This window comes from Vulpes lagopus, chromosome 3 (assembly GCF_018345385.1).
Source record: "Vulpes lagopus strain Blue_001 chromosome 3, ASM1834538v1, whole genome shotgun sequence".
NCBI lineage: Eukaryota > Metazoa > Chordata > Mammalia > Carnivora > Canidae > Vulpes > Vulpes lagopus.
This window is the reverse complement of record NC_054826.1, coordinates 138,410,998-138,434,825: the sequence shown is the minus strand read 5'-3', so window position 1 is coordinate 138,434,825 and position 23,828 is coordinate 138,410,998. Positions and strand designations below refer to the sequence as shown.

General features: G+C 40.4%; 1 protein-coding gene across 9 annotated transcripts in view; it reads left to right on the top strand.

Annotated features, from left to right (window-relative positions):
* Positions 1-23,828, top strand: part of CDC14A (cell division cycle 14A) — a 182,880-nt gene that overhangs the window by 148,305 nt on the left and 10,747 nt on the right. For 3 of the 9 annotated variants that reach the window (XM_041747780.1, XM_041747787.1, XM_041747786.1), the window contains 4 exons: positions 8,966-9,084; positions 10,874-10,921; positions 13,649-13,771; positions 14,474-19,710. In XM_041747780.1, the coding sequence (XP_041603714.1) occupies positions 8,966-9,084; positions 10,874-10,921; positions 13,649-13,771; positions 14,474-14,924 (741 nt within the window). In that variant the 3' untranslated portion in view covers positions 14,925-19,710. Of the gene's footprint in view, positions 1-8,965; positions 9,085-10,873; positions 10,922-13,648; positions 13,772-14,473; positions 19,719-23,828 lie in introns of those variants that run through there. The other 6 variants (XM_041747779.1, XM_041747781.1, XM_041747782.1 and 3 more) reach the window with 5 other exon arrangements.

The window sequence follows — 23,828 nt, the reverse complement described above, 5'->3', positions numbered from 1 at the left end:
TAGGAATATAATGTTTTCTATATCATAATCCATATTAAACTAACATCTGGTGGAGCATTTTGTTCTCATACTTTTTTAGATCTCAGTTTGTTGAACTTAAGAATAATTAACATTTATTTATCACTGAAAGGGTGAAGAATGAAATATGAAATTTAAAATAAGTTTTATATATGAGTATGTATTCAGGTATTGGGCTATTTCTCTGTTTCTTATTCCCTGTACCTCTAAATTAATTATTTTAGCTCTAGCCATTCAGAAGTGGTATTATTTTTGAAGTCAGAGCACAGAAATGAAAATAATTCAGAAATGCCACAGAATGATGGTGTGGTTAAGATTTCAGACAGTGATATGCATATACGTTTTGAATCACTTTTCAGTTAGGTGATGTCTTGTGTAAATAACACTTTAAAGTGCTTTCCTTGCCATGCTTATTGTCCTGGCTCCAGAACATTGCATGAATATGAGGAGTTAGTTTACTCAGAAGTGAATGTTATAGAGTTAGTGATATCTTTGTTGTTCTTGTGAATTCCAAGTGGGAAAATAAGTTGAGAGTGCTGCAAGGATTTTAAGTTTCAAGTTCCATACCAATGTTTGAGATAGAAACCCATGGAAATTCTCGATTTATTTAGTTTGTACATAAAGTACAAAAAGGCACTATTCTTCTAGAAGTTGCTTCTTTTTTTCCTTTTTAAAAGTAATGTCAGATTGAAAATGAGATACTAAATTATTTTTCTGATTTCTAGGCCTACAGGGATTTTTTCTGTGGTTGGTTATTATTAGGGAGCTCTGTGATTACCTGATTGGGAAGGTTTGAATATACAGTTTTTCAGTGCTCAAGAGGCAGGTGAATAGGCAAAAAGATCAACCAGAATGATTCAGGCCACAGTAAGGGGACTAGGCTGCAGCTGTGATGAATTCTCTTCGCCTACTTCGAGTTATGAGAAATCTTTTAAAAATAGAGGCTTTACCTTGACTGAACCTGGTCCTCAGTGTAGGGCTAGGGATTATGAAATACACATGGCCCATCCTGTGGGTCTGGCAAAGGTTCCCGGCTTGGTGCTTCTGCCTTGCACTGTACTTTTCTTCCTTCTTTCTTCCCTGCCTGGCAATAGACACTGTGGAGATTGAGGCTTCCGGCTGCCCTCTTTGTGAGCCTGTTCCCAGCCCAAGGGCCTTGGTAAATATTGCTTGAAAGAATGAAGAAGGCTTACAGTTTCTTAGAAAACAAACAAGAGTACATGAAATTGGTAATAATCCAAGCCATCCAAGGGTAATCTGTGCTCAAATACAAAGTAGTACCAGTAGTACGTTAGACATGCCCAGAGCCTAAGGGTCCATCGTGCACTGAGGTCATAAAGAATTTTAAGAAGATGGAATTGAAAACACTTTAAGGGGCAGATCAGTAAGGAGTGAAGTGAGGAGCTTAGAATGTAACAACCACCTAAATAGCACCTACTATGTGCCAGGCTCTGTTCTAGGCACTTTACATGGATGAACTCTTAATTCCTATAATAGTTGTATGAAATAGGCACTGTAACTAGGTCCTTTTGAACAGATGACATTAACTGAGGTAGAGAAAGTTGAACTGTCTGCCCAAGATCACAAAGTATGCAGTGGAGCTAACATTTAAACACAGACACTCTGGCTGAGGCTGTACTCAGTCACTCACCTTGAGGCCTCACTCCATACTCTGGTGTCTCTCCATGAGGTCCTGAGTGTGGCTTTAGCATATTACATCAGTAATTTTGAACATAACCGTAGCCAGCCTGTCCTAATAATTTCTCCTGGCATTGTGATTGTTGTTAACTTTTCCTGCTCCGAGGTCATAATCCAAAATTAGCACACTAATCAATCAGATGCTCTTGACTTCGAGATGTTAATTAGGTGCAGGTGCTGCTCTTGTTCAGCCAAGTTCACATAATTGACATCTGGTAAACAAGAATGTAGTGTTTTAATTTATTTATTTTTAAATATTTTATTTTTAAGCGATCTCCACACCCAACGTGGGGTTTGAACCCACAACCCAGAGATCAAGAGTCACACACTCCACCAACTGAGCCAGCTGGGTGCCCCAAGAATGTAGTGTTTTAATTACATTATTGAAATACTGTGATTTATAAAATCCTTTGCTCTTTTACATCAAACTCTCATTACAGGGTACAGCTTAGAAAAAAGTCCGTTAAGTGAAAAATTAAGTCCTTACTTTCAAGCACTGTTCTTTCCACTCTTAGGACCACTATGCATTTCAGTTCCAGTCTGAATGCCACAGGGATCCAGGAGAAGCTCTTGGACAGGAGAGTGACAGTACACCACAGAGCCACGGGGAGACTGCTCTGGCTGTGAGGTGGAAGGGGCGTTGGGGTCTGTGTGTGGCTAGGGATGAAAGGCCGGGTGATAGGGGAGTGGTCCCAGGTGATAAAGGTCTCAACCAGTGCAGCGAGGAAGGTGAGAAGACAGATTAGGGGGCTCTGATAAAACAAAACTTTTTATAATCAGAAGCAACTTATGAAGATGACATCTTTGCATTTCCCCAGCTTTTACATCTTAACAATTTCAACATCTGAGAGCTGAAAGAATTTTGGAGATGACCCAGCCACCTTTCCTAGGCAAATCACTTAAACCTGCTAAAAATCCATTATCCTCTTTCTCTTCCAGTCCTTTCACTTCTATTTTTACTCATTTCTATTTCAAAGTCTCTTTTTATGTCATTTTTCTATTTTAACTCTTCCGTCTTTTTTCCCTAGTGTGCTATATTTTATCTAATAGATTTTTTTCCTTAATGGCACACACCACGGCCTCCCCGGTAGCTTACTCTGTCACCATTTTATTAATGTGTTGGTCAGTGATTACTTTATCCAACTGAAACCTATGAATGTGTTTTATTTTCATTTTCATCTTGTCTATATTTGGAGAACAACTGATGGCATAAAATAAATCTTTCTACTTTGCACTATTATTTGTTCTTTAGCTAGACCATCATCTGTAAATAAGTACATCAAAATGATCCTTCTTTATGTATTTTAGTTTACTCTCATTTTCCTGCCTTTATATAGGGCAGCCTGGTATCCAAAAGAAAGAGCTGGTGCTCAGACCCTCCAGAGTCAATGGGGAGTGACCCTTCTCCTTGAGCAACAATATGAGGGTCTTCCCTGGACTAGGCTTCCTCACTTTCTTTGGCCAGCAGCAACCATGTGACTTTGTTTCTGTTCAGCAGAGTCTAGGGAATCTAAGTAGCTCAGGGCCAGGGAGAGTCTGCACTAGGGCTCTATGGGGAAAGGGTCTGGAGCCCAAGAGCACAACTGAGGCCCAGGTTAGGTTCTCTGCATTCATCAGTAGTGACTATTCATAGTTATTATAAGGAATGAATTTGGTAGAAAGAATGAGACTTAACAGCATCTGCTGAGAAAAACCTTCAGATTGCCCCAGGTCCACCAATTCTTGGGATTGATTTATGCCTCATGATAAAAGGAACTGTGTTTTCTAGTATATTTTCCCCTCACAGGTGTTTGTGTTCTAGGTGCTCTGATAAATACAGAGCTTAGTTAATGTTCATGTCCTTGTGGCCTACTCAGGATTCTAGAAAGCCAGAGTCCTCTTTCTTACAGCTTTCTAATTTCTTAATTCTGTAATTTAATTTAAATGTGTTTTGAACAACATTAACTTTTTGTTAAGAGTTTGAAGGCTTTTAAACACTTGCTGAGAATTTTATGGCTTATATGTTTTGCAACTCCTTAGTCCTAAAAATGCCTGAAGCTTTGTACAGTAGCCACAGAAATAAAATAAGGGATGATACGGTGAGATAAAAAGTAATATGATTTGGATTTCAGCAGAGTTCTTCAGACCTGTACTGCATGTCTGGGTCTCTTCCCCTCCCTCTTGCTTCCCCCGTCCCCAGGTCGGGGTGGGGGTGGGGGGAACGACACACACGTTTTTCTCATGCCCTAATCCAGTCTGTCACCTCTCACCAGACCCCTGCAGGAGCCACTTACCTCCATCCCCCTCCTTCCCGCCCCCCTGCAGACTTCACCTTCTTCAGTTCATTCTCCTCACAGTCATCCTCTAGGAGGAAATGTTTGCAACATATTCAAATTAGGTTTTTTTTTTTTTTTTAATGTAAAGAACTCTTAAAAATCAATGTGAAAATGCCACATACACAAGTAAAACAAAATGGGAATCCTCATGGCTGGTAAACATTAAAAACATTTTACTTCCCTAGAAATGAAAGAAACACAAATTTAAATGACAAGATGCTATTTCTGCCTCTCAAGTTGTGTGAGATTAAAGAATGTATGCAGTATTAGCAAGGATTTGGAGAATAAAAACCCCTAAAGATTGCCAGTTGGAGTGTCAAATGGAGGGCAATTTGATGATACATGGCAAAAGACTTTACAATGTATTTAGCAATTCCACTTCTATGAATCTATCTTAAGGCAATAAAAGAACAGTGTTTAAAAGCCATATGTATAAAGGAGGGTGTTTGTTGGAGCTGTTTATAGTGATGAAAGATAGAAAAGTGCCTGAACCAGGGTGAAATCAATAAAATTTGGTATATCTAGACGACAGAATTTTATGGAATTTTATTTTATTTATAGAATAATATGGTAGAGGTTTTTTTTGGTTTTGGTCTTTAAAATTTATCCTGAAATACTTCTGGCAGCAGTTTATCTTTTAGGCGAAAAAGTAAATTACAGAGCAGTGTATATGTAACTCAACCTCTTTTTGTAGGAAGAAGTATGTTGGGAGATGGTATGTATAGCACAGGGAAAGATCTGGAAGACTATATGCCAGAGTGCTAATGTGTTTTGCTTCTGATGGTAAATATGTAGGTGACTTTAATATTTTTTTCACTCTCATCTGTATTTTATCATAAACACATATCATAGGGTAAAATAATATTATATATATTTTTCTTTAGAAGAGACATGATTTCCTTCTCCAGAGATTGAGAGCTGGGAGTTTATATGCAATGGTTTCTTTTTCTTTGAGAGCTAGGGTATTTAAGTAAACTCCTTAAGAAAAGGAGCTAAAGTAGAAAATATATTGAATCTGGCTCGTTAGGTGCATGGCTGTCTGTTGCAGTGTTTTTGTTGTTTTCTACATTTGAAATTATTTAAAAAAAGATTTCGCCTTTAAGATACATAATAAAGTGGGAGAGAAAACACATGTGACATAACTATAATGTAAAACACTTAATTTTTTTTGGTTAACTGTGCATCTTTTTAAATTAGTATTTATTTTTTCAAGGAATATGTGACCTCACTTTTAGGTGTTAAAAAGTACTGAATTCTAATAAAAAATATCCGTTCCCTCTCCCACCCTTCTGTACTCCTACACCCACTCCTACACCAACTCCCAAAAGAGCGATCCTCTAAGCAAATTACATCAGCATTTTCACTACCATATTTCTAAACACATATGTCTTGCTTATAATGCTATTTAAAATAATTTGAGTTTTGGACACTTTTTGATTGCCTCCTGGTTGTGGTAGACAGAATTTTAGCTCCCCCCCCCCCACCCAGTGTTATTCCCACTCCACTGTTCTTCCCAATATGGCTATATCATCATTTTTGGTTGAACCCAATAATATGGAGATGCCTGGGTGGCTCAGCGGTTGAGCATCTGCCTTTGGCTCAGGGCATAATCCCAGAGTGTCAGGATCGAGTTCCATATCGGGCTCCCAGCATGGAGCCTGCTTCTCCCTCTGTCTGTGTCTTTGCCTCTTTCTCTCTCTATGCCTTTCATGAGTGAACAAATAAAATCTTTAAAAAACCCCAATAATATGTAAATTATTACCATGTAAGGATTGTTCACTCCTGAGCTTGGTGTAGTGAGTTAGGGACAAACAGGGCTAGGGAGGACTAGGTAGAGGGCCACGGAAGCAGGCTCACAAAAATCCCAAAAATGCTGAGGTGTAAGGAAACCAGAGATAAAGGACAAGCCAGACCACCCTGCCCTAGGTGTGGGTGGGAGGGTGTCTTTTTTATGACCATCATCTGTGACCACCAAAGAATAACCAGACCCCAAAGAAGAAGTAAGCCATTAAAGATGTTATCACTAGTCCTTACTCAATGGTGATATCAGTAAATAATGTTAAAAGGATTTAGGTTCCCTGATTAGGCTCTCAATAAAAGACCAACTGGACAAGCCCTCAGTGGTAACCCTGCCGGGACCCCTCTCACTCCTGAGTGCTTTCTCTGTATCTTTACTTAATAAATTTCTATCCCTTTACTCACTCTCCTGTGTCCGCGAGATTCATCCTTCTGACTCCATGAGAGAAGAACCAAGCTCTCCTGTATCAGTAGAATACTCTGTTTTCTTTGTTGAACCTTTCTTTGTTTTTCCCAGAGTTAGTTACCTTTTTTTTTTTTTTTAGTGTTTCCTATTTATTATTTTTATTGAAGTACAGTTGACACGATGTTACATGAGTTCAGATGTAAGTTAATTGTCTTTTTATTTGTATAGTTTCTGTGTACTTGGGAAAAAATAAGGGTACTCCCTCCCCCTGCCAAAATTGTGCCAAGCTAATTTAAAATTTTGTAAAAATCTTTTTATTGGGCAGCCTGGGTGGCTCAGCGGTTTAGTGCTGTCTTTGGCTCAAGGTGTGATCCTGGAGACCCAGGATTGAGTCCCACGTTGGGCTCCCTGCGTGGAGCCTGCTTCTCCTTTTGCCTGTGTCTCTGAGTCTCTCTCTCTCTCTCTCTCTCAACTCTCTCTCTCTCTGTGTCTCTCATGAATGAATTTAATTTATGATTTTATTTATTCATTCATGAGAGACAGAGAGAGAAGCAGAGGGAGAAGTGGGCTCCCTATAGAGACCCGATCCCAGGACCCGGGATCATGACGTGAGCTGAAGGCAGACACTTAACCAACTGAGCTACCTAGGCACCCACATTTTTTCAGTCTTAACACAGTAAAAAAGTTTTACCAAGTTCATTCTTTTCCCGAAGACACTTCTCCTTCCTACCCTGGACTAGTTTTCTCTAGCTGTACTATATACTTCTGACCTGAGGCCTTCTTTTCATACTTTTCAATTGGATTCCTAATTTTCCTGGATTTCCTGTTGTCTTAACTATTCCCTGATGTACATCCTGTAAGTTTTCTCAGAAAGATTGTGTGGAAGGTGAAATTTTGTAAATTTGTTCTACCTTTAACATTAGAGTGATAGGTTGAATTTTGGAATGCCAGGTGAAGACTCACTTTTCCTTAGAATTTTGAAGGTGTTTCAGACTTGGGAACATAATTCTGATCCTCCTGGTTGGAAGGACAGACAAGCTTTCTTGGCTTTCCCACAAAGGTGCGCAATAGACAATGAACCCGACTGATGAAGGTGAAGATCCTGTCAGGTCCTTCAAGAAGCCAGTCCCATGAAGGTTTAATATACTTCTGGACCCCACTCATATTCTAGAGACTGGCTGTGTGCTCGTCCTTCTGTTAGGTACAAGTAACTGGTCACAACACCCATGTTGATTACTGGGTGAAGCTAAGCCCACCTCCTCAGGTGTACCATCCCACACACAAACCTACGCTTCAGGCCTGCCTTATTTCTATTTCTGTAGGCTTCCTTGGGTGGTAATGGATTCCTGCAACTGGGGTTGTATGGACAGAGATGAATGATATAACTGATTCCTGGAGACTTTATAGATGGGCAACTTAAGACTTTAAGAGAAAGTCTGACTTTAAGGTTCCATGATCCTGTAACTGTTGAACTGATGGTATTCTTTGCCAGGATGACCCTTCCTGTGATCTAGGACCATTTCACTCTATACTCATTCTTTAAGACTCAGTTAAAGGATTCCCTCCTCTAGGAAGCTTTCATCTGCATTTCCTCTTTCCCACTGGCTATGTGCTTTGTATTTCTATTTTCTTTTTTACACTCAGAGTTATAGTAATAAGGTATGGTCTTTTTACCCAGGATGTGCCTACTGATCCCAGGTATATTGATGCAACCCAACCTAGGTGGCAGGGAGCAAAGAAGTGTTTTGAGCCAGGAATGGCTATCAGATATGACTAGACTGTGACTGAGGGAAGTATATTATCATACATCCTTCATCAAATAAGAGTTCTGTCTTTAAAGAGGGGAGGAGACTTTTATGGCTGCAAAGAATCTTAGCAAATTCAAGGCATAAGAAATATTCAGGGGAGGAAATGGGCAAAATAAAATCTTTACTGGTGCAGTGTTAGTGTGCTGTGGCGTATATTTTAGAAAGAATGTTGTATGTGGGGTCAAGAAATCTTTCAGAATCATAGCTGTCAGAAAGAGCTTAGGGGAGCTTGGGCAATATTCTTAACTTCTATGAGCACTTCCTTTTTTCCATCTTTATGGACAACAGTGTCCTCCCTGCCCTGAGTTGTAAGAATTAAATGTGAACTGGCATGTGAAAAGACCTTGTGTGTTACTTCTGAAATAAGACTTATTTCAGAAGGAAATACACTTTCCCAATTAGTAAGCTTTAACTCCTGGAAAGGTCTTGCGTGCTTTTACTAGTGTTAATTGACCTTGGTAAGTTATCGTCTAGATATCGAAAATTGTTTTATCTTTCATTTTTGTAAACAAGACAGAAAATTTGTAGTGATGGACCCTAGTAGTCCCTGGAAACATATTTGTAATGTATCTATTGAGACGGTCTGTATCTGAGCTATATTCCAAAGCATGATTTTTGTTTGCATGAGAGGCTCTTTGGTTAGGGTCCATTGTAACAAAGTGCTCCTTTTACCCTCTACTACATCCATTCCCGTGCTTCTCTGATGTGGAATTTGACCCATATATTTAACTGATGAACAGTTGAACATTCTTTAGTGTACAGAATTATGTATTTAGTATTTAGAATTCGTAGTGCATTAAAGCTACTTAAGGTGATCTATGTTAAGTCAATCCATATGAAATATATAGTTTACAGTCTATTAAACCTATAGAAAGCAAAATTCTTCATAATAACTTTTCTATGAAACATGCATTTTTTTCCAGAACAACTTAGAAGAGGATGAAGATGTGGAAATGAAAAATAGTATAACCCAAGGAGACAAACTACGTGCCTTAAAAAGTCAGAGACAGCCGCCACGCTCCTCACCATCCTGTGCATTTAGGTAGATCCTTTTTAAACTTTTAAATTTACATCGTGCCTCCATTTGTGGATAGAATATTTAATCTCTCTTGAATATCACTCTACAAGTGCCATGTTTACCTCTTATTTTTTGGTTTATTACTGTTTTGTTTTGTTTATTATTTTGTCACTATAGGGAGCAGCTAAATTCTAGAAGTTTACAGAAAGCATCTCCTATAATCTCAGTCTCTGAATGCCACCTTAAACTGCTATGCAGTTAGGTATCTCTGGGACTGTGCTCAAAATTCCTTTTGGAATTCTATTCTTCCCCCGTGAGTGGGTGTCCTATCCTGTGGCAAATCCTCACATGTGTGCTAAGGCTTTTGTTTTGAATCTAGAGTGTGCATAAAAGTATTGAATGCCAAGCTTGAGTATATCCTAACTCCTTAGATTTATGTTCTATATTTGAGAATTGAATGAACAATTCTTACCTGTGTCTGTAAAGTTATAACCATCCCAAGCTTGAAGTCTAAAATTACTAATCAGAATCAATTGATGGAACCTAACTTGTGATCACAACATTTAGAACCTGCTAATGGTTCAGATGAGTTAGAAAGTCTTCAGGATCAACGTAGGTGCAAAAATCTGTGAATATTTTCCAGATTCTTTACTGTGATGTATGGGATGACAAGTTCACAAATGATTATAATGGGAAATGGCTACTTTTCTTTGCCTTTTAAGTGAGAGACATGCACAGTAAGAGGGGTGTTTTGCCAGCATGATACATGTCAAACAGATTCACATAGAGTTTAGTTTTCATGTGTTATTTAGGGGGATTATAACACAAGTCAGATTAGGTCTGAGCACATCGTTACCTATGCTTTGAGTATGGGTCCCTGGCCTGAGGAATGAAGGTTTATGTCGCTCCAATTCACAGTGGTAGTAACATGAGAAGATGGGATAGCAGGCCTGGTGCTTGGTAGTAACCACCAACTACCAAAATTGAAGAGGCATATCATTCACTGAGCAGCTACTATGGTCAGGAGCCTTGTTAGGTGCTTAGTTTGGATATGACGATTAATGGAATTAACACAAAAAGTGTGCATCTTTACCCATGTTTGGGTTGGTTGCTTGAGGTTAGAGAGGTTAAATCTCTCCCCAGGGGGATGAGTTGGAACAGAGCTGATACACCCAGTGCTATTCAGTCTGTGCTCTGCTTACTGTGGATATCCTCTAATAACTCAGTGGAAGATTCTTCAAGATTTCTAATCTTTTATTCACTATTGTTTCCCTTGAAACTCTTAAGAAATGGCTTTATATTGCTTAAAATTAATTTCAAACAGATTTATATATGATTCTTAAGAAATCATAAGGGGCGGGAGGAATAAGTTGGCATATATTTTGGCACATAAATAGGCAAAAAAAGTGAGAGAATCTCCGTTACACATTTTAGAAGGCTATTCCAATATGATTTTTGTGGGGTTTTTTTTAATGCTTAGAAATATTCTCATTTTTTGGAATTGTTTCCCCTAATGGCATCATGGTATCATCATCAAACATTTTTTGACCCTGAGTGGATGTAGCACCACCTTCTGATTTAAAGCAATTTGCTGTAAATGAAATTCAAGATGAAACAAAATGACTAACGTGGGTTTCTTGCTGGTTCTAGGATTTATTTTAGAAACTAAATGAGTACTAATACGCATTTGGGAGGTTTCTCTCTTTTGCCAATTTAATATTTTTACTGGTCTGACTCCGTAAGAGCCGCTTTTGGTCTTTGCTTAAATGTGTGAACCTGGTGATGCCTGAGCATTTGTCTTTGATTTCCTTAGGTTGGATGATATGAAAGGGCACCCAAGAGCAGTGTCCCAGCCTTTCAGGTACTGTTAATGTGGTGAATTTCCAGTAGCTTATAAATAAATGCTACCCTTTAGATATATTTCCCAACCTTTACTAGTGAAGACAAATTGCACATAACTTTTCCCTTTTATTTATTTATTTATTTATTTATTTATTTATTTATTTATTTTTAATTATTTATTTTTGATAGTCATACAGAGAGAGAGAGAGAGGCAGAGAAACAGGCAGAGGGAGAAGCAGGCTCCATGCACCGGGAGCCCGACGTGGGATTCGATCCCGGGTCTCCAGGATTGCGCCCTGGGCCAAAGGCCGGCGCCAAACCGCTGCGCCACCCAGGGATCCCAACTTTTCCCTTTTAAAAAGTCCCTTCCTTTCTGTTCCAGCTTGTTACAATGCACTGTATTTTTTTAAATTTAAATTCAGTTTGCCACCATATAGTATAATACCCAGTGCTCATCCAAAACACTGTATTTTTAATGCTCACCATGAAGGGGATTTTTGTTTTCTTGAGGCACCCATAGGTTTGGCTGCAGTAGGGATGTCAATGTAGTCTGTGCTTTCAGCATGGTGCAGGGTCTCTAAGAAACTTGCCCTGCAATGTGTCTTTCAATCCAGTGACAGATTTTGCTTTGAGTTTTTAACATTTCTGTTAGTCCTCTTTTCCCCTAGGTTTACATGTACTTCTTCTCCTTTACTTTTGAGTTTTATTTCCTTCCCCCCCCACCCATCCTCCATTTGAAGAGGAAACATTTGAAGAGGAAAAATGTCCCCCACATAGTCCCAGGGTGGTTTCAAGGTACCAGTGGTACCAGAGTGCATTTAGGGCTTGGTGAGAGCCTTGGACATGTTTGCCAAGACTGTTGATGAGAGGGAGGCAGCCCGGGTGGCTCAGTGGTTTAGCACTGCCTTCAACCCAGGGCCTGATCCTGGACACCTGGGATCGAATCCCATGTTGGGCTCCCTGCGTGGAGCCTGCTTCTCCCTCTGCCTGTGTCTCTGCCTCTCTCTCTTTGTGTGTCTCTCATGAATAAATAAATTTCAAAAAAATCTTTAAAAATAAAAAGACTGTTGATGAGATAAAGGTGAAAAGCTGATTCACCCCTCACCTCTGGTTCTCATTCAGCCCAAGAATCTAGGGTTGTTTGGTGTGGGTGGTTTTGACAGAACTCCAGAAACTTGCTGTTTCCTTATACTATTTTTCCCATTCTTGTTTTAGAGGTAAACCATGTATTTAAGATGTTGTTTGGGGGGGAGGAAGGTGAAGGAAAAAGTCTACAGGTAAATAAGCTTTTCTAGAGCAGATAGGAAAACAAGGTCCATGCACCTGGGTGGTTCAGTCGGTAAGCAGCTGCCTTCAGCTCAGGTCATGATCTGGGGGTCCCGGGATCAAGTCCTGCATCGGGTTCCCTACTCAGCAGGGAGTCCTCTTCTCCCTCTCCCTATGCCCCTCCCCCTGCTCATGCTTTCTCTCTTTCTTTCTCTCTCAAATAAATAAAATCTTTTTTTAAAAAGGGGGAAAAGAAAGAAAACAAGGTCCTAGTATGTTAAATGGTTTGTTCAAGTTAAAATAGGTTTGATGTTAAAAACATGCCTGGGCCCTGGCTGTCCAGATTTGAGTCAGTTTTCTCTGTCCACTCAGCAGACATTTATTGAACATCCTGTCTTGAGTCTGGCACTGGACTAACCATCAGGAATTGAAATGAGAGATAGTTCTTTGCCCCCAGTGGAGCTTATATCAAGGGAAATAGACAAATACCAGACAATGAAATATGGTGCGTAAGGGCTATGAGAATGTGTGCTAGAACAGGATGCTTACCCTGCCTGGGAATTCAGTAAAGGCTTGCTGTATAGGGGACCAGCTGGTTGGATCATCAAAGGATAAACAATAGGAATGAGGCAGATGGAGGTGGACAAGAAGTAGAGAGAGAAGATGCCCTGGCAGGAAAAACGGCATATGCAAGCTGGACATAGGTGTGAATGCAGTCCATTCAAGGAATTCAGAACATTTCATGTAGAGGTGTCTAGTGGGGAGGCATGAATAGAAAGGACCTGCTCACAAAGGCGAATGCCAGACTTTGGAGAGTTTCATAAATAAAGCCAAGGAACTTAGGCTTTCTGGGCACTGAGGAAAGATTAAATGGATTAAACAGTGGAGCGACATAATTAAATATTTTAGATTCCAGCAGAGACTATTCAGAATTTGAATATTAAGGAATAAGATGAAAAGATGTTGCTAGTAATCAAGAGTAGGGAGTAGTGATGGCCTCACCCAGGGCAGTTTCAGAGTGGGAAGAAGAGGACAGATTTAAAATATAAAGAAGTGGAATCTTAGGTCTTGCAAAGAATGAATGATGCCATCAAGAAGGGAAGTGACCGAGCATGGCAAGATCATGGTTAAGACAGGACTCTGGAGCCTGGATTTGAATCCCAGCTCTGTCACCAGCTCCCTGAGTGACTTTGGATGGGGAGTTTCCCCCTCGTGGCTTCATTTCATTACTTGCAAAGTGGGGATTGCAGTCTTAGCTACCTCATAGGGTTGCTGTGAGGATGAGCTGAATGACCATTGATGAGGTTCTTAGAAGAGTGTCTGGTACCGAGCAAGTGCTCTGTCAGTGTTGACCGCTGCTACCATCACTGCTATCATGACCTGCTATGATCTCTTTACTTAGTTCACCATGTTAGCAGACTGCTGAATGTTAAGATGACAGAGCTTTCGTGTGACATTTTGCCCCTTTTTCTCCACAAAGAGTGACTTCGTCCCCTCAAGGATCTGCATCTACTTTGAAGACCTCAAAAGTGGCTTTGTCCCCTTCAGCAACGGCCAAGAGGATAAACAGAGGCTCTTTGTCCTCAGGTGCCAGTGTAAGAAGGTAATTTTTACCCTACTTCTCAGATACTGGGGGAGGGGGTGTAAAGGGCATCTGGAGCAGACGATGAGTTTGGCTGAAGTTTGTCAGAGGAGGGGGTTAGGGAGAGGAGGAGAAATCACAGAGGGCTCTGTGACCCTCTGGAGCTTTTGTTACTCTCTCACATTGTGGGGGCAAGGTCGTGGAGGGAGTGCTGTATGGCATCCCTTTCTATAGCAAAGGTCCAGCTTGCCTAACGTGATCAAGAAATTGGAGTTCCATGGCACACGCTGATGACAGGTGGTATTATCATTTCTCTTTGGATGCGTATGGGCAGAACTAAGATGGGTAAGGATGTTTGAATGAGTATTTGTAAGTTAAATCTTACACACAGGTCTACTTTTTACTCTCCCATTTTCATTTACTCTCTACCTCAGGACACATAGAGCCCCCAGATGTTCTATCTCAGCATCTGGTCAGAGAGGTTAAGCTAGCTTCTTGGGTCTTAATTAACTGCTTAGAAGGGAGGTTAACATGTGTAACTCAAGGCCACATATTATATCACCAAGAGCGATAAAGAAACCATTCTGTCGCCATTTGCATTGATCAGATTGTCTGCATCCCATTCCCCTCATGTCCTAATTATGTGTTTTCGAAACATGAACTCTGCATGAGTATACATTGTTGTCTATGTCCCCCTCCCCCCAACCTGTGTTTTCCATTCAGCTTTTCCATAAACTCCCGGCTAGCCAGTTCTCTAGGGAACTTGAACGCTGCAACAGAGGAGCCAGAGAACAAAAAGGCCTCCTCGTCCTCTAAGACGGGTTTCATAGCCAGCCCGTTCACCAACCTCTTGAACGGCAGCTCTCAAACACCTGCTAGAAATTACCCTGAGCTCAACAACAACCAGTACAGCAGAAGCAACAGCAGCAGTGGGAGCTCCCTGAGCAGCCAGCCGAACCCCCAGAGCATCAAGACAGAGGAGCACCCCACCATCCTCCGACCCTCCTACACCGGCCTCTCTTCTTCCTCAGCGAGATTCCTGAGCCGTTCAATCCCCGTAAGTTCGCAGACACCACCTCTTGGTCCTCAGAACCCTGAATGCAACTTCTGTGCCTTGCCTTCCCAGCCAAGGCTGCCACCAAAGAAATTTAATAGCGCCAAGGAAGCCTTCTGAGCGATGCCTTCCCTCTGTGCTGTGAAACTGTCTATGCACGTACATTCTGCGGGCTCCTCTTCAAGTAAATGCCAAGTTTCAACTTGGGGGTTTCTTCCTTCCTTCTTTTCTCCTCCTCCTCCCACTCCTTTTTAGGTGATTTCTCTTTGAAGGGAAACAGCTTTCATTCCCTTCATCACGGACACTGTTGACTCCAGTTACTTTTCAGTTAAGTTTTCAAATCCCTTTGAATATCTGGTGCAAAGCCAGGAGCTGATTCATACGAGAGACAATCTATGCTTGGTTGTGGTGGTGTGAGGAACCACCGCTCTTCCACTTCATATAGGATTGAACAAAATTTGGAGTATTTAAATGTGGAAGGTGCTGAATGAACAGGATCTTCTTAGAAGTAACCATTAGGCCCCTGGGTACGTCACCCCTGCAGGGAACTGCCCCAGAATTAACAAAATGGCAAACTGAAGGTGTTGATAAGGAAGGCTTCTAGGGCAGGGTCTGGGCTGGAGGGGCAGAGGAAGGCAGAGTATCAGGAAGATGTTTAGAATTAGCCATCACTCTTCTAGAGACAGGATGAAAGAGCGCAAAACACATTTTACCCTTGAGCTCAGTATTTAGTGTTGCCAAGCCCCACTTTTAAACAGAAATCCCTGTTAGGTAAAATCTGTTGGTTCGCCCCCTGATATGAATCACTTTAATCACATATTTTGATTGCCTCAAAGGGAACTGAGATCTCTGAGAATGTGAGTCTTGTTGTGAGAGAACAGGGACAAAATAGGAAGGAGAAATCACTCATAGGTCAAAGAAACGTGAATTGGAGTGATTCCAGTCAGGGTGCAAGCCAGCTCCAGTGTCCTGGGAAGGCTGGGACCTGGGACTTCTTCATGCCTGATACTCTTCAAACATCTCAGCCGATGTCCAGGAAGAGTCTGATTTCTGCAGGGGAGAAAGGGGATGAGAACTGCTGGTGGCAGTGTGCCTTTCTTGGGGAACAATAGCCCCATGGGAATAGTTAAGGAGACCCACTTTCCTTAGATGGTAGTTAGGGACCACCTCTTCTAATGGGAGGATGCAGTGCCTATGTGTGCACATGCCCCTGTGTGTGTGTTGATAGGACTCATCACCATACCCATCCCTACCCCAGACTCTTTTCAAAGTTTTTTTTCCCCCGCTCTTCCATCCACACACTGTCCTTTCTGGCACATATAGTTGGCCCTTGAGCAACGCAGATTTGAACCGCATGAGTCCACTTATACACTGATTTCTTTCAATAAATGCAGTACAGTGTGTTTCCTCTTCCAAATGATTTTCCAAATAATATTTCATTTTTTCTACTTTACTTTATTGTAAGAATACAGTATATAATACATATAACATGTTAATTGGCTGTTGATGTCCTTGCTAAGACTAGTTAAGTTTTGGGGGGAGTCAAAAGTTATATGCAGATTTTTAACTGCGTGGCCCCACGCAGTTAAATCTTATGGGCACCCCCAACCCATGCATTGTTCAAGGCTCACTTGTATAATTTTCCCCATAAGATTTTATTGCTCTTGATGTTTTTCAACATTATTTTAGATTCCTGTATAGATTAGGGCCCCAAGCAATGGCCAGTGCACTCCACCCCTTAGTGCCTCTGATCCCACTATATTATGGGTATAGGTGTATCAGTAAACTTAAATCTCAGTAACTAGGGGGTTAGATGGAAAATAATAGAATTTACCTTTTCATAACAAGGTTTAAAGTCCTGTGCTTCCTACCAGGAGTTGAATTGTCACATCGTGGGTCAGCCCATTTTTAGATCAGAGTACAAAATCTGTTCGTTTTCAGAAAAAGTGTTACACATATAGATATATAGATAATTATATAAATATCTCGCTGATTTCATGGCTAAAGAGTTAGTATAATCTACACTTGGAGCTGAGTACCAGAGGTGTTAGGAGCTTAATAGAGAATAACATTCTACTTTTTCTGGATCTCAGTTTTCCTCTTGGCTGGTTCAAATATGGGGGTATTCGTTAGGTGATTGTTGATCTCCCCATATTTATATAACTTAGTTTTTGGTGTCATTCTATATTTTGTTATTTGTCTTCAAATCTCCTCCTTCTCCTCATCCCTCTCCTGGCCCGAATAGAGTGATTTTCCAATAATTAAATTTAAAGTAATAGTCTATGTGGGCAGCTGCTGCTGTTCACCTCTTCTGTCTCTTAAATTTGTCATCTTATTGTAAAGAGGAGCATTTATAAATAGAATTGCCAGCACGACAACATTTTCCTCCTTCTCACCCTCCCGGGAAGTAAGAAGTAGCAGGTCTCTTAGAGCTGACTCTCGCTCCTTTGTCTTTACCTAGAAAACCTCTGTGGGAAGGATGGCTCCCAAGTCCTGCCCCTGCTAGCTTGCTGGTAGAAAGTCTAAATTAAGATGGAGATTCCCATTTTATGTGGAAGAAAGCAGGAGGTGGGGAATTGTTTTCTTTGGTGGGTCCAATAGAGCTTTTCTAACTGTGGGTCTCTGGTCTAAATAATGGTGGTGGTCTTTCCAGAGCTTCCTAAGATGTGAGGGGGAAGGCCCCTCAAGAACTAGGAATAAATCACTCAACAGAAATGGTTTCAAATCCTTGGGTAGGAAATGAAGTCTGTGTGGCAATATCCTCCCAGCACCTTTAAGAAAGACCCAGAAACTCCTAGGGGCTGAGGGTGACGTGTGTTTAGAGGGAGTCTAATATTTTAGAAGCTGCAATTAGCATCTCTTTTGAAAGCTGCAATTGCTCTCTCACTTTATGCAGCAGTTCAGCCCCCAGAAAAATGTAAAAATGATTTCCTTGTTCTGTCATTAAACGCTTTAACACAGAAAACAAGAGCAAATGTTAAGGAGTTCTTAGGGTTGTGACAGAATGTGGAGAAAGAATCAGATTTTATTTTTATTTATATGGCCGCTTCTGTGAGTCTCTGGGTTTCTATTGCCCAGGCCAGTGCACAGGGTTTCATTTTTATTAACCCACTTATTGTTAGGAAAAAAAAAGTCAGTTTTCCCTCCCTGACATTCTAGAGGAGTTTTCAAATGCTTAAGAAATGAGGGACGTGTGATTATGGTGTGGGTGGGGTGGAAGTATTTTATTAAGTTCAAATTACCTGAGGTATCTGTCTTGAATATTTGCTCTGTTTTATTTTTAAGAGACTTACCGTTGAATTGCTATTCATCTCCACTGTCCTTACCTGACCTCTGAAGTCTGGGGTTGGTCGTGATGCCTTTCCCATAAACTCTTCTATGCCCTGCCGTGGTCTTAATCAGTAGTCTTCTCACTCTGCATTTTAATCATCTGTTCACTTACCTGTATCCCTCACCAGATTGTCAGCTCCCTAAAGGTAGGGACTATACCTGTTTTCTGTGCCACAGTCATATACTCTGTGACTAGCATACAGTAGGCACTCATTAAGTATCTCTTGAATGGGTATATGAATGGTTGGGTGTTTAAATGACTTGATGGGATAAGAGTTATTGCCCCTATTTTAAAGATGAAGAACTTAAGGGTTTGAGTGGTTAAATATTTTGGCCTAGGCCTAGATTGTACCACAAATAAGTAGCAGAGGCATAATTTTGCACCTGGGTCCATTTGACTCCAAAAAACATACGCTTTTGATTATATTATGTCATTCATATATTGTGGTAGGTGTTTAAAATACCAGGATAGCTAAGGTATATCTCATCTTTGCAGAAAGGGTCAAGGAAGGATGTGAGGAAGGGGTAACACTTTAGTCGGGCTTTGGAGGGTGAATGGGAGCCTGCTGGGAGTCTAGTGATGAAAATAGGAGGAAATGGAGAAATAGTCATTGCAGGCAATGGGAACCATAAGAACAGAAGTGCAGCCTTGTGCTATAGGCAAACTTTTATGTACTGAAGACAGATAGACCTAGGTTCAAATTTTATCTAATTCCTTGTAGTGACTACTTTGGCAAATTATTTAATCTCTCTGAGCCTCAGTAAAATGAGAATAATAATAATAATTAGGGGGCAGATCTAGGTTATGTGTACTCTGCAGCTTAATACAATTTGATGGGACCCATGAGAGATAAAGAATGCAAAATATTACATTTTATATAAATTTGATATAGAGCTGTGTACTTTGAAAGGAGTTAGTGTTACTCTGAGGCCTTGGAGCTTATGTGGTAATGATCCCAATATCTTTGTAATAGGGTGGTTGTGATGATTAACTGAGATCGGATGAAGTAGTTTACACAGTTGCATACAGATGGTGCTGAATAATTGTCAGCTATTATTGTTTTTAAGAGCAGTGAGTGTTACAGTGTAGCTAAAGACAGGGGAGGTTACTGTAGATGAGGCTATAAAGTTAAGCTGAAGCCAAACTGGGAGGCGCAGTTCAGATTCCAAACTCGGAATCTTGTCAGCAGAGTGACTTGATCAGATCTGATTTGATGAAGATAATCCTAGCAGTCTGTGTGTGACAGCTCTTGGTAAAAACCCTGAAGGCATGGAGACTAGTCTGAGCCCTATCTGCGTCCTCCGTCTCTACCTCTCAGCAGGTGTCCTTGGCTAAACGCTATGCTTATTTTATCAATTATTTCATGTTTTACTACCCATAGTAGTATTGATGCTATTAAGTGATCATGAATGACCAACAGATCCACTATATATTTATTAATTTTAATTTTTAAAAATTTTATTTATTTATTCATGAGAGACACACAGAGAGAGTTAGAGGGTTCTAGAAGTAGCCTCCCTGAGGGGAGCCTGATGTGAGATTCAGTCCTGGGACTCTAGGATCACTACCCGAGCCAAAGGCAGATGCTCGACCACTGAGCCACCCAGGCGCCCTATTATTAATTTTTAAATGATGTATTTATTTTTGCAAATGGAAACTTAACTACCCAAAGAAAAATTATAGTCCTTAGTAAACATCTTTTTTTTACAACAATTGAGCTTTTTGAGGAGTTGTAAAAATAATGTGCTTTGCCATAAAATAAATATATTAATATATATATATATATAAAATACATATATATTATATATATGTATATATAGAGTCAGATTGGTTACAAATAATTTTTTGTCACTTCAGTGTCACATTAACAGGTCACATTAATCTTTGCTATATGGAGTAGCCTTTTAGAATAAGCTTTTGTTGTATTGATCTGTAGGGTATATACAAATAAATAAGCTGCTCTATAATGAGGTTCTTCTGAAAGCTGCTTTGGGCATCACCTATTAAGATCTTTTTGGTGATTTTATTACTATGCTACTAAGCAGTAACTTCTGTTAAGCTTTGTTACTCACTCTTACGTATTGGTCTCCAGACATTTCCAGAGATATTCTCACGGTGATGTTGCCGGTTATGTCGGTGAGGCCATTCATTGTCTCTTAGAATTTTCCCATTTCCCTCTATTCTGCTGCTTTCTCATCTTTGTTATTGTTGTAGCCTCATTGATCTTCCTATAACTCAGTCTCTTAATTAATTCATACTGTAAGTAGGGGCACAAGGTCTTTCTGTAAAGGGCCTCATAGTGAATCTTTTGGCTTTGTAGTCCGAACTCTTCAACTCGATACATAAACAAATGGTGTGGTTGTGTTTCAGTGAAACTTTATTGACAGAAGCAGGTGGTGGGTTGGATTTGACCCCTGGGCTGTGGTTTGCTAAGCCCACTTTAAAGCCTGGCCAGCAAAAAAAAAAAAAAAAAAAGCCTGGCCAGCTAAGATATACCAATCTCAGCATGTTACTCACCTGTTCAAAAGTGACCAGGATCCCCTAGTGCTAGAACGTTAATCCTGAATGCCTCTGTTGAGCTTTCAGCTGTCTATCAGCGGTCCCCTTATTGTATCTTTGTACCTCATTGACCTTGCTTGTCCCTGGACTTCCATTCCCATGTCCTCTTTCCCCAGATTGTTCTCATTACAGCCCACCTCTTGGCCTTTGGAAAGGGAGAAACAGACTCCCTTGAGCAGGGGAGTCCAATGTGAGACTCGATCCCAGGACTGTGGGATCATGACTTGAGCCAAAGGCAGATGCTTAATCGACTGAGCCACCCAGGCACCCCTGGAAAGCCCTTTCTTGAAAGCCCCCTGCCCTCTTCACCAATATCTCATTTTAAAAGAGATATGCTACCTTCCATCTACTCTCTGAAGCTTTCCTCAAGAAATTGAACCCACCGAATGTTTTCCTTTTTAACCGCTATTCCTAGGCATGATGCATAGTTAGCACTTTATGTACTGTTACTATTATATACCCGAGCATCTGTATTTGTTACTTACGTGTTGTCTATATATATGAGACTGGTCTCCAACTTTTAAACTTTCTTTGTGTGTCAGCCTACAAAGTTTCATAAAGTTCTAGGTTTCTTTCTATTTTTTTTTTAACATTTTATTTATTTATTCATGAGAGGCACAGAGAGGGAGAGGCAGAGACACAGGCAGAGGAACAAGCAGGCTCCACGCAGGGAGCCCCATGTGGCACTCAATCCTGGGACTGCAGGATCATGCCCTGGGCCAAAGGCAGATGCTCAACCACTGAGCCACCCAGGCTGCCCTATTTTATGGTTTCTAACTAACATAGTACTAGACAGAAAGGAATTTTATTTATTTATTTATTTATTTATTTATTTATTTATTTATTTATTCATTCATTCATTCATTCATTCATTCATTCATTCATGACAGACACAGAGAGGGAGAGAAAGGGAGAGACACAGGCAGAGGGAGAAGCAGGCTCCGTGCAGGGAGCCTGATGTGGGACTCGATATGGGGACTCCGGGATCACACCCTGGGCTGAAGGCGGCGCTAAACCGCTGAGTCACCGGGGCTGCCTGACAGAAAGGAATTTAAAATGTTCCTTTGGTTTACAGTTGAGAGGAAAATTGAAATGAAGTAGTGTGTGTATGTGCTGTTTTACCCTAGCGTTCTTATGCCACAGTTGAAATTGCCTTGAATGCAGTTCCCTGTGTGATGGGGTGCAGCCGTGTTTACACTCAGCTGGTTAGTCTGCTCTTTGGTTCTGAAGACTCTGTAGATGAGTTCTTCATTGTAAATTTATTTGTTTTTTGGTAATCATAAGGCAGTTTTATTTTTGTCTCCAATATTATTTCTGTCCCTTTACACTTACATTATTGTTGGCTCTAGTTCTTCTTTACTGAAGTGTAGTTGACATACAATGTTATATTAGTTTCAGTTATACAACAGTGATTCAACATCTCTATACGTTCTACTGTGTTCTTCTGTGTTCGCCACAAGTGTAGCTACCATCTGTCACCATACGATGCTATTACAGCACCATCAACTCTATTCCTATGCTGTGCTTTAAAAAAAAAAAAAGATTTTATTTATTTATTCATGAGAGACACAGAGAGAGGCAGAGACGCAGGCATAGGGAGAGGCAAGACTCCCAAGGGGAGCCCAATGCAGGACTTGATCCCAGGACCCCGGAATCACCCTGAGCCAAAGGCAGATAGATGCTCAACCACTGAGGCACCCGGGTGCCCTCTATGCTGTCCTTTTCATCCCTGTGACTTACTTATTCTATAACTGGAAGCCCGTATCTCCCACTCAGCTTTACCCATTTTGCGCACCCCCCACTCCATGTACTCTGGCAAACACCAGTTTGTTCTCTTTCTTTATCTCAAATTTGACCAGTGCCAGCCAGAACAACCTTGGTAGCCTAATGAATAAGTTAAGTTCTGTGTTCTGGCATTAGGAAAAAAAAATATATATGTATATATGTGTGTGTGTGGTGTGTGTGTATTTATTTTTTTATGGAATTACTGATTCTTAAAGTATGATTTGGAATAAGATCAAAATATTAGATCCAGCTTGGTAAAATCCCTAGTGAGGTGAAAACCTGAATCATTGGCGTGTGCATTAAACTTGCTACATTTTTACCTTGGAGTAATGTTTGTATGACAGTGATGATCTACTTATTGATTGTTTGAACATCCATTCCCAATAAAATGCTTCCATTTCCAATGGGATGTTAATAGCTTTTCTTGATTTAAACTTGATATCTTTCCCCTCTGCCTGTTCTCCATTTTAAAAACTGTCATCCTGTCCTGATTTTAAATATATTGAATCACAAAGATTAATCAAGTATTCTATTTAATACCAAGGATTAGTACTATCTTTGTAACCCTGTATGTTTAAGTTGCTGTGGTTCCCACCCCCCCTCTTTGTTGTTGCACTCCTTTAAATTTGATGGAATTTTCAGCTAAGGGATGTTAATAATATCAAGAACGTGAGCTCCGTCTTTGAACTGCGTCTTTGATATTTATTCAGCATTGGTATTTTGTCTCCTTTCTAAGGGGACTAGAGAATGTTTCTTGACAAAGCATCAGATTGTTTTGAGGTCAGCGTGGTTTGGTTGGTGCCTTTAAATTTACGTGTCAGCTGTTAGGTACGCACAGTGTTTGCAGATAGAGCTAACGGTAATTTCAGTTTCCAGGGTTAAATAGTGGTTTACATTAATTTACTGTACAAGCGTATCAGCTGTATTTGACTCTTCATTTGAAAGGACTCTTTCAAATACAGAACTTGCCTTAATCTCAATGACATCAGAGTTACTAATTACCTTGGTTGTTCAACTTAGTTTGATACCTTCTTTTTCACATGATACCAATAATACTGCTAAGTCAATAGAAAACAGTCTTATTGTAATCTTGCTTTATTTATTTATTTGGCCAGGAGCAAAAGAGAGAGCTTTTTATATATGTGTAAAGATTTGTCCAATTAAAAAAATGATCTAATATGTATATGAGCATTTACTATGAGCACAGTATTGTTTTAGTGGAAGAAGGTAGGCCATTGTCTCCCACTAGACTAAAAGCTCCATGAGGGCATCTTCCAGCTTAATTGATCACCTACCTGCCCTCATTTTTCTGGTCCCTTCTATCTGTCCTTGTGCTGCTGCCAGAATCA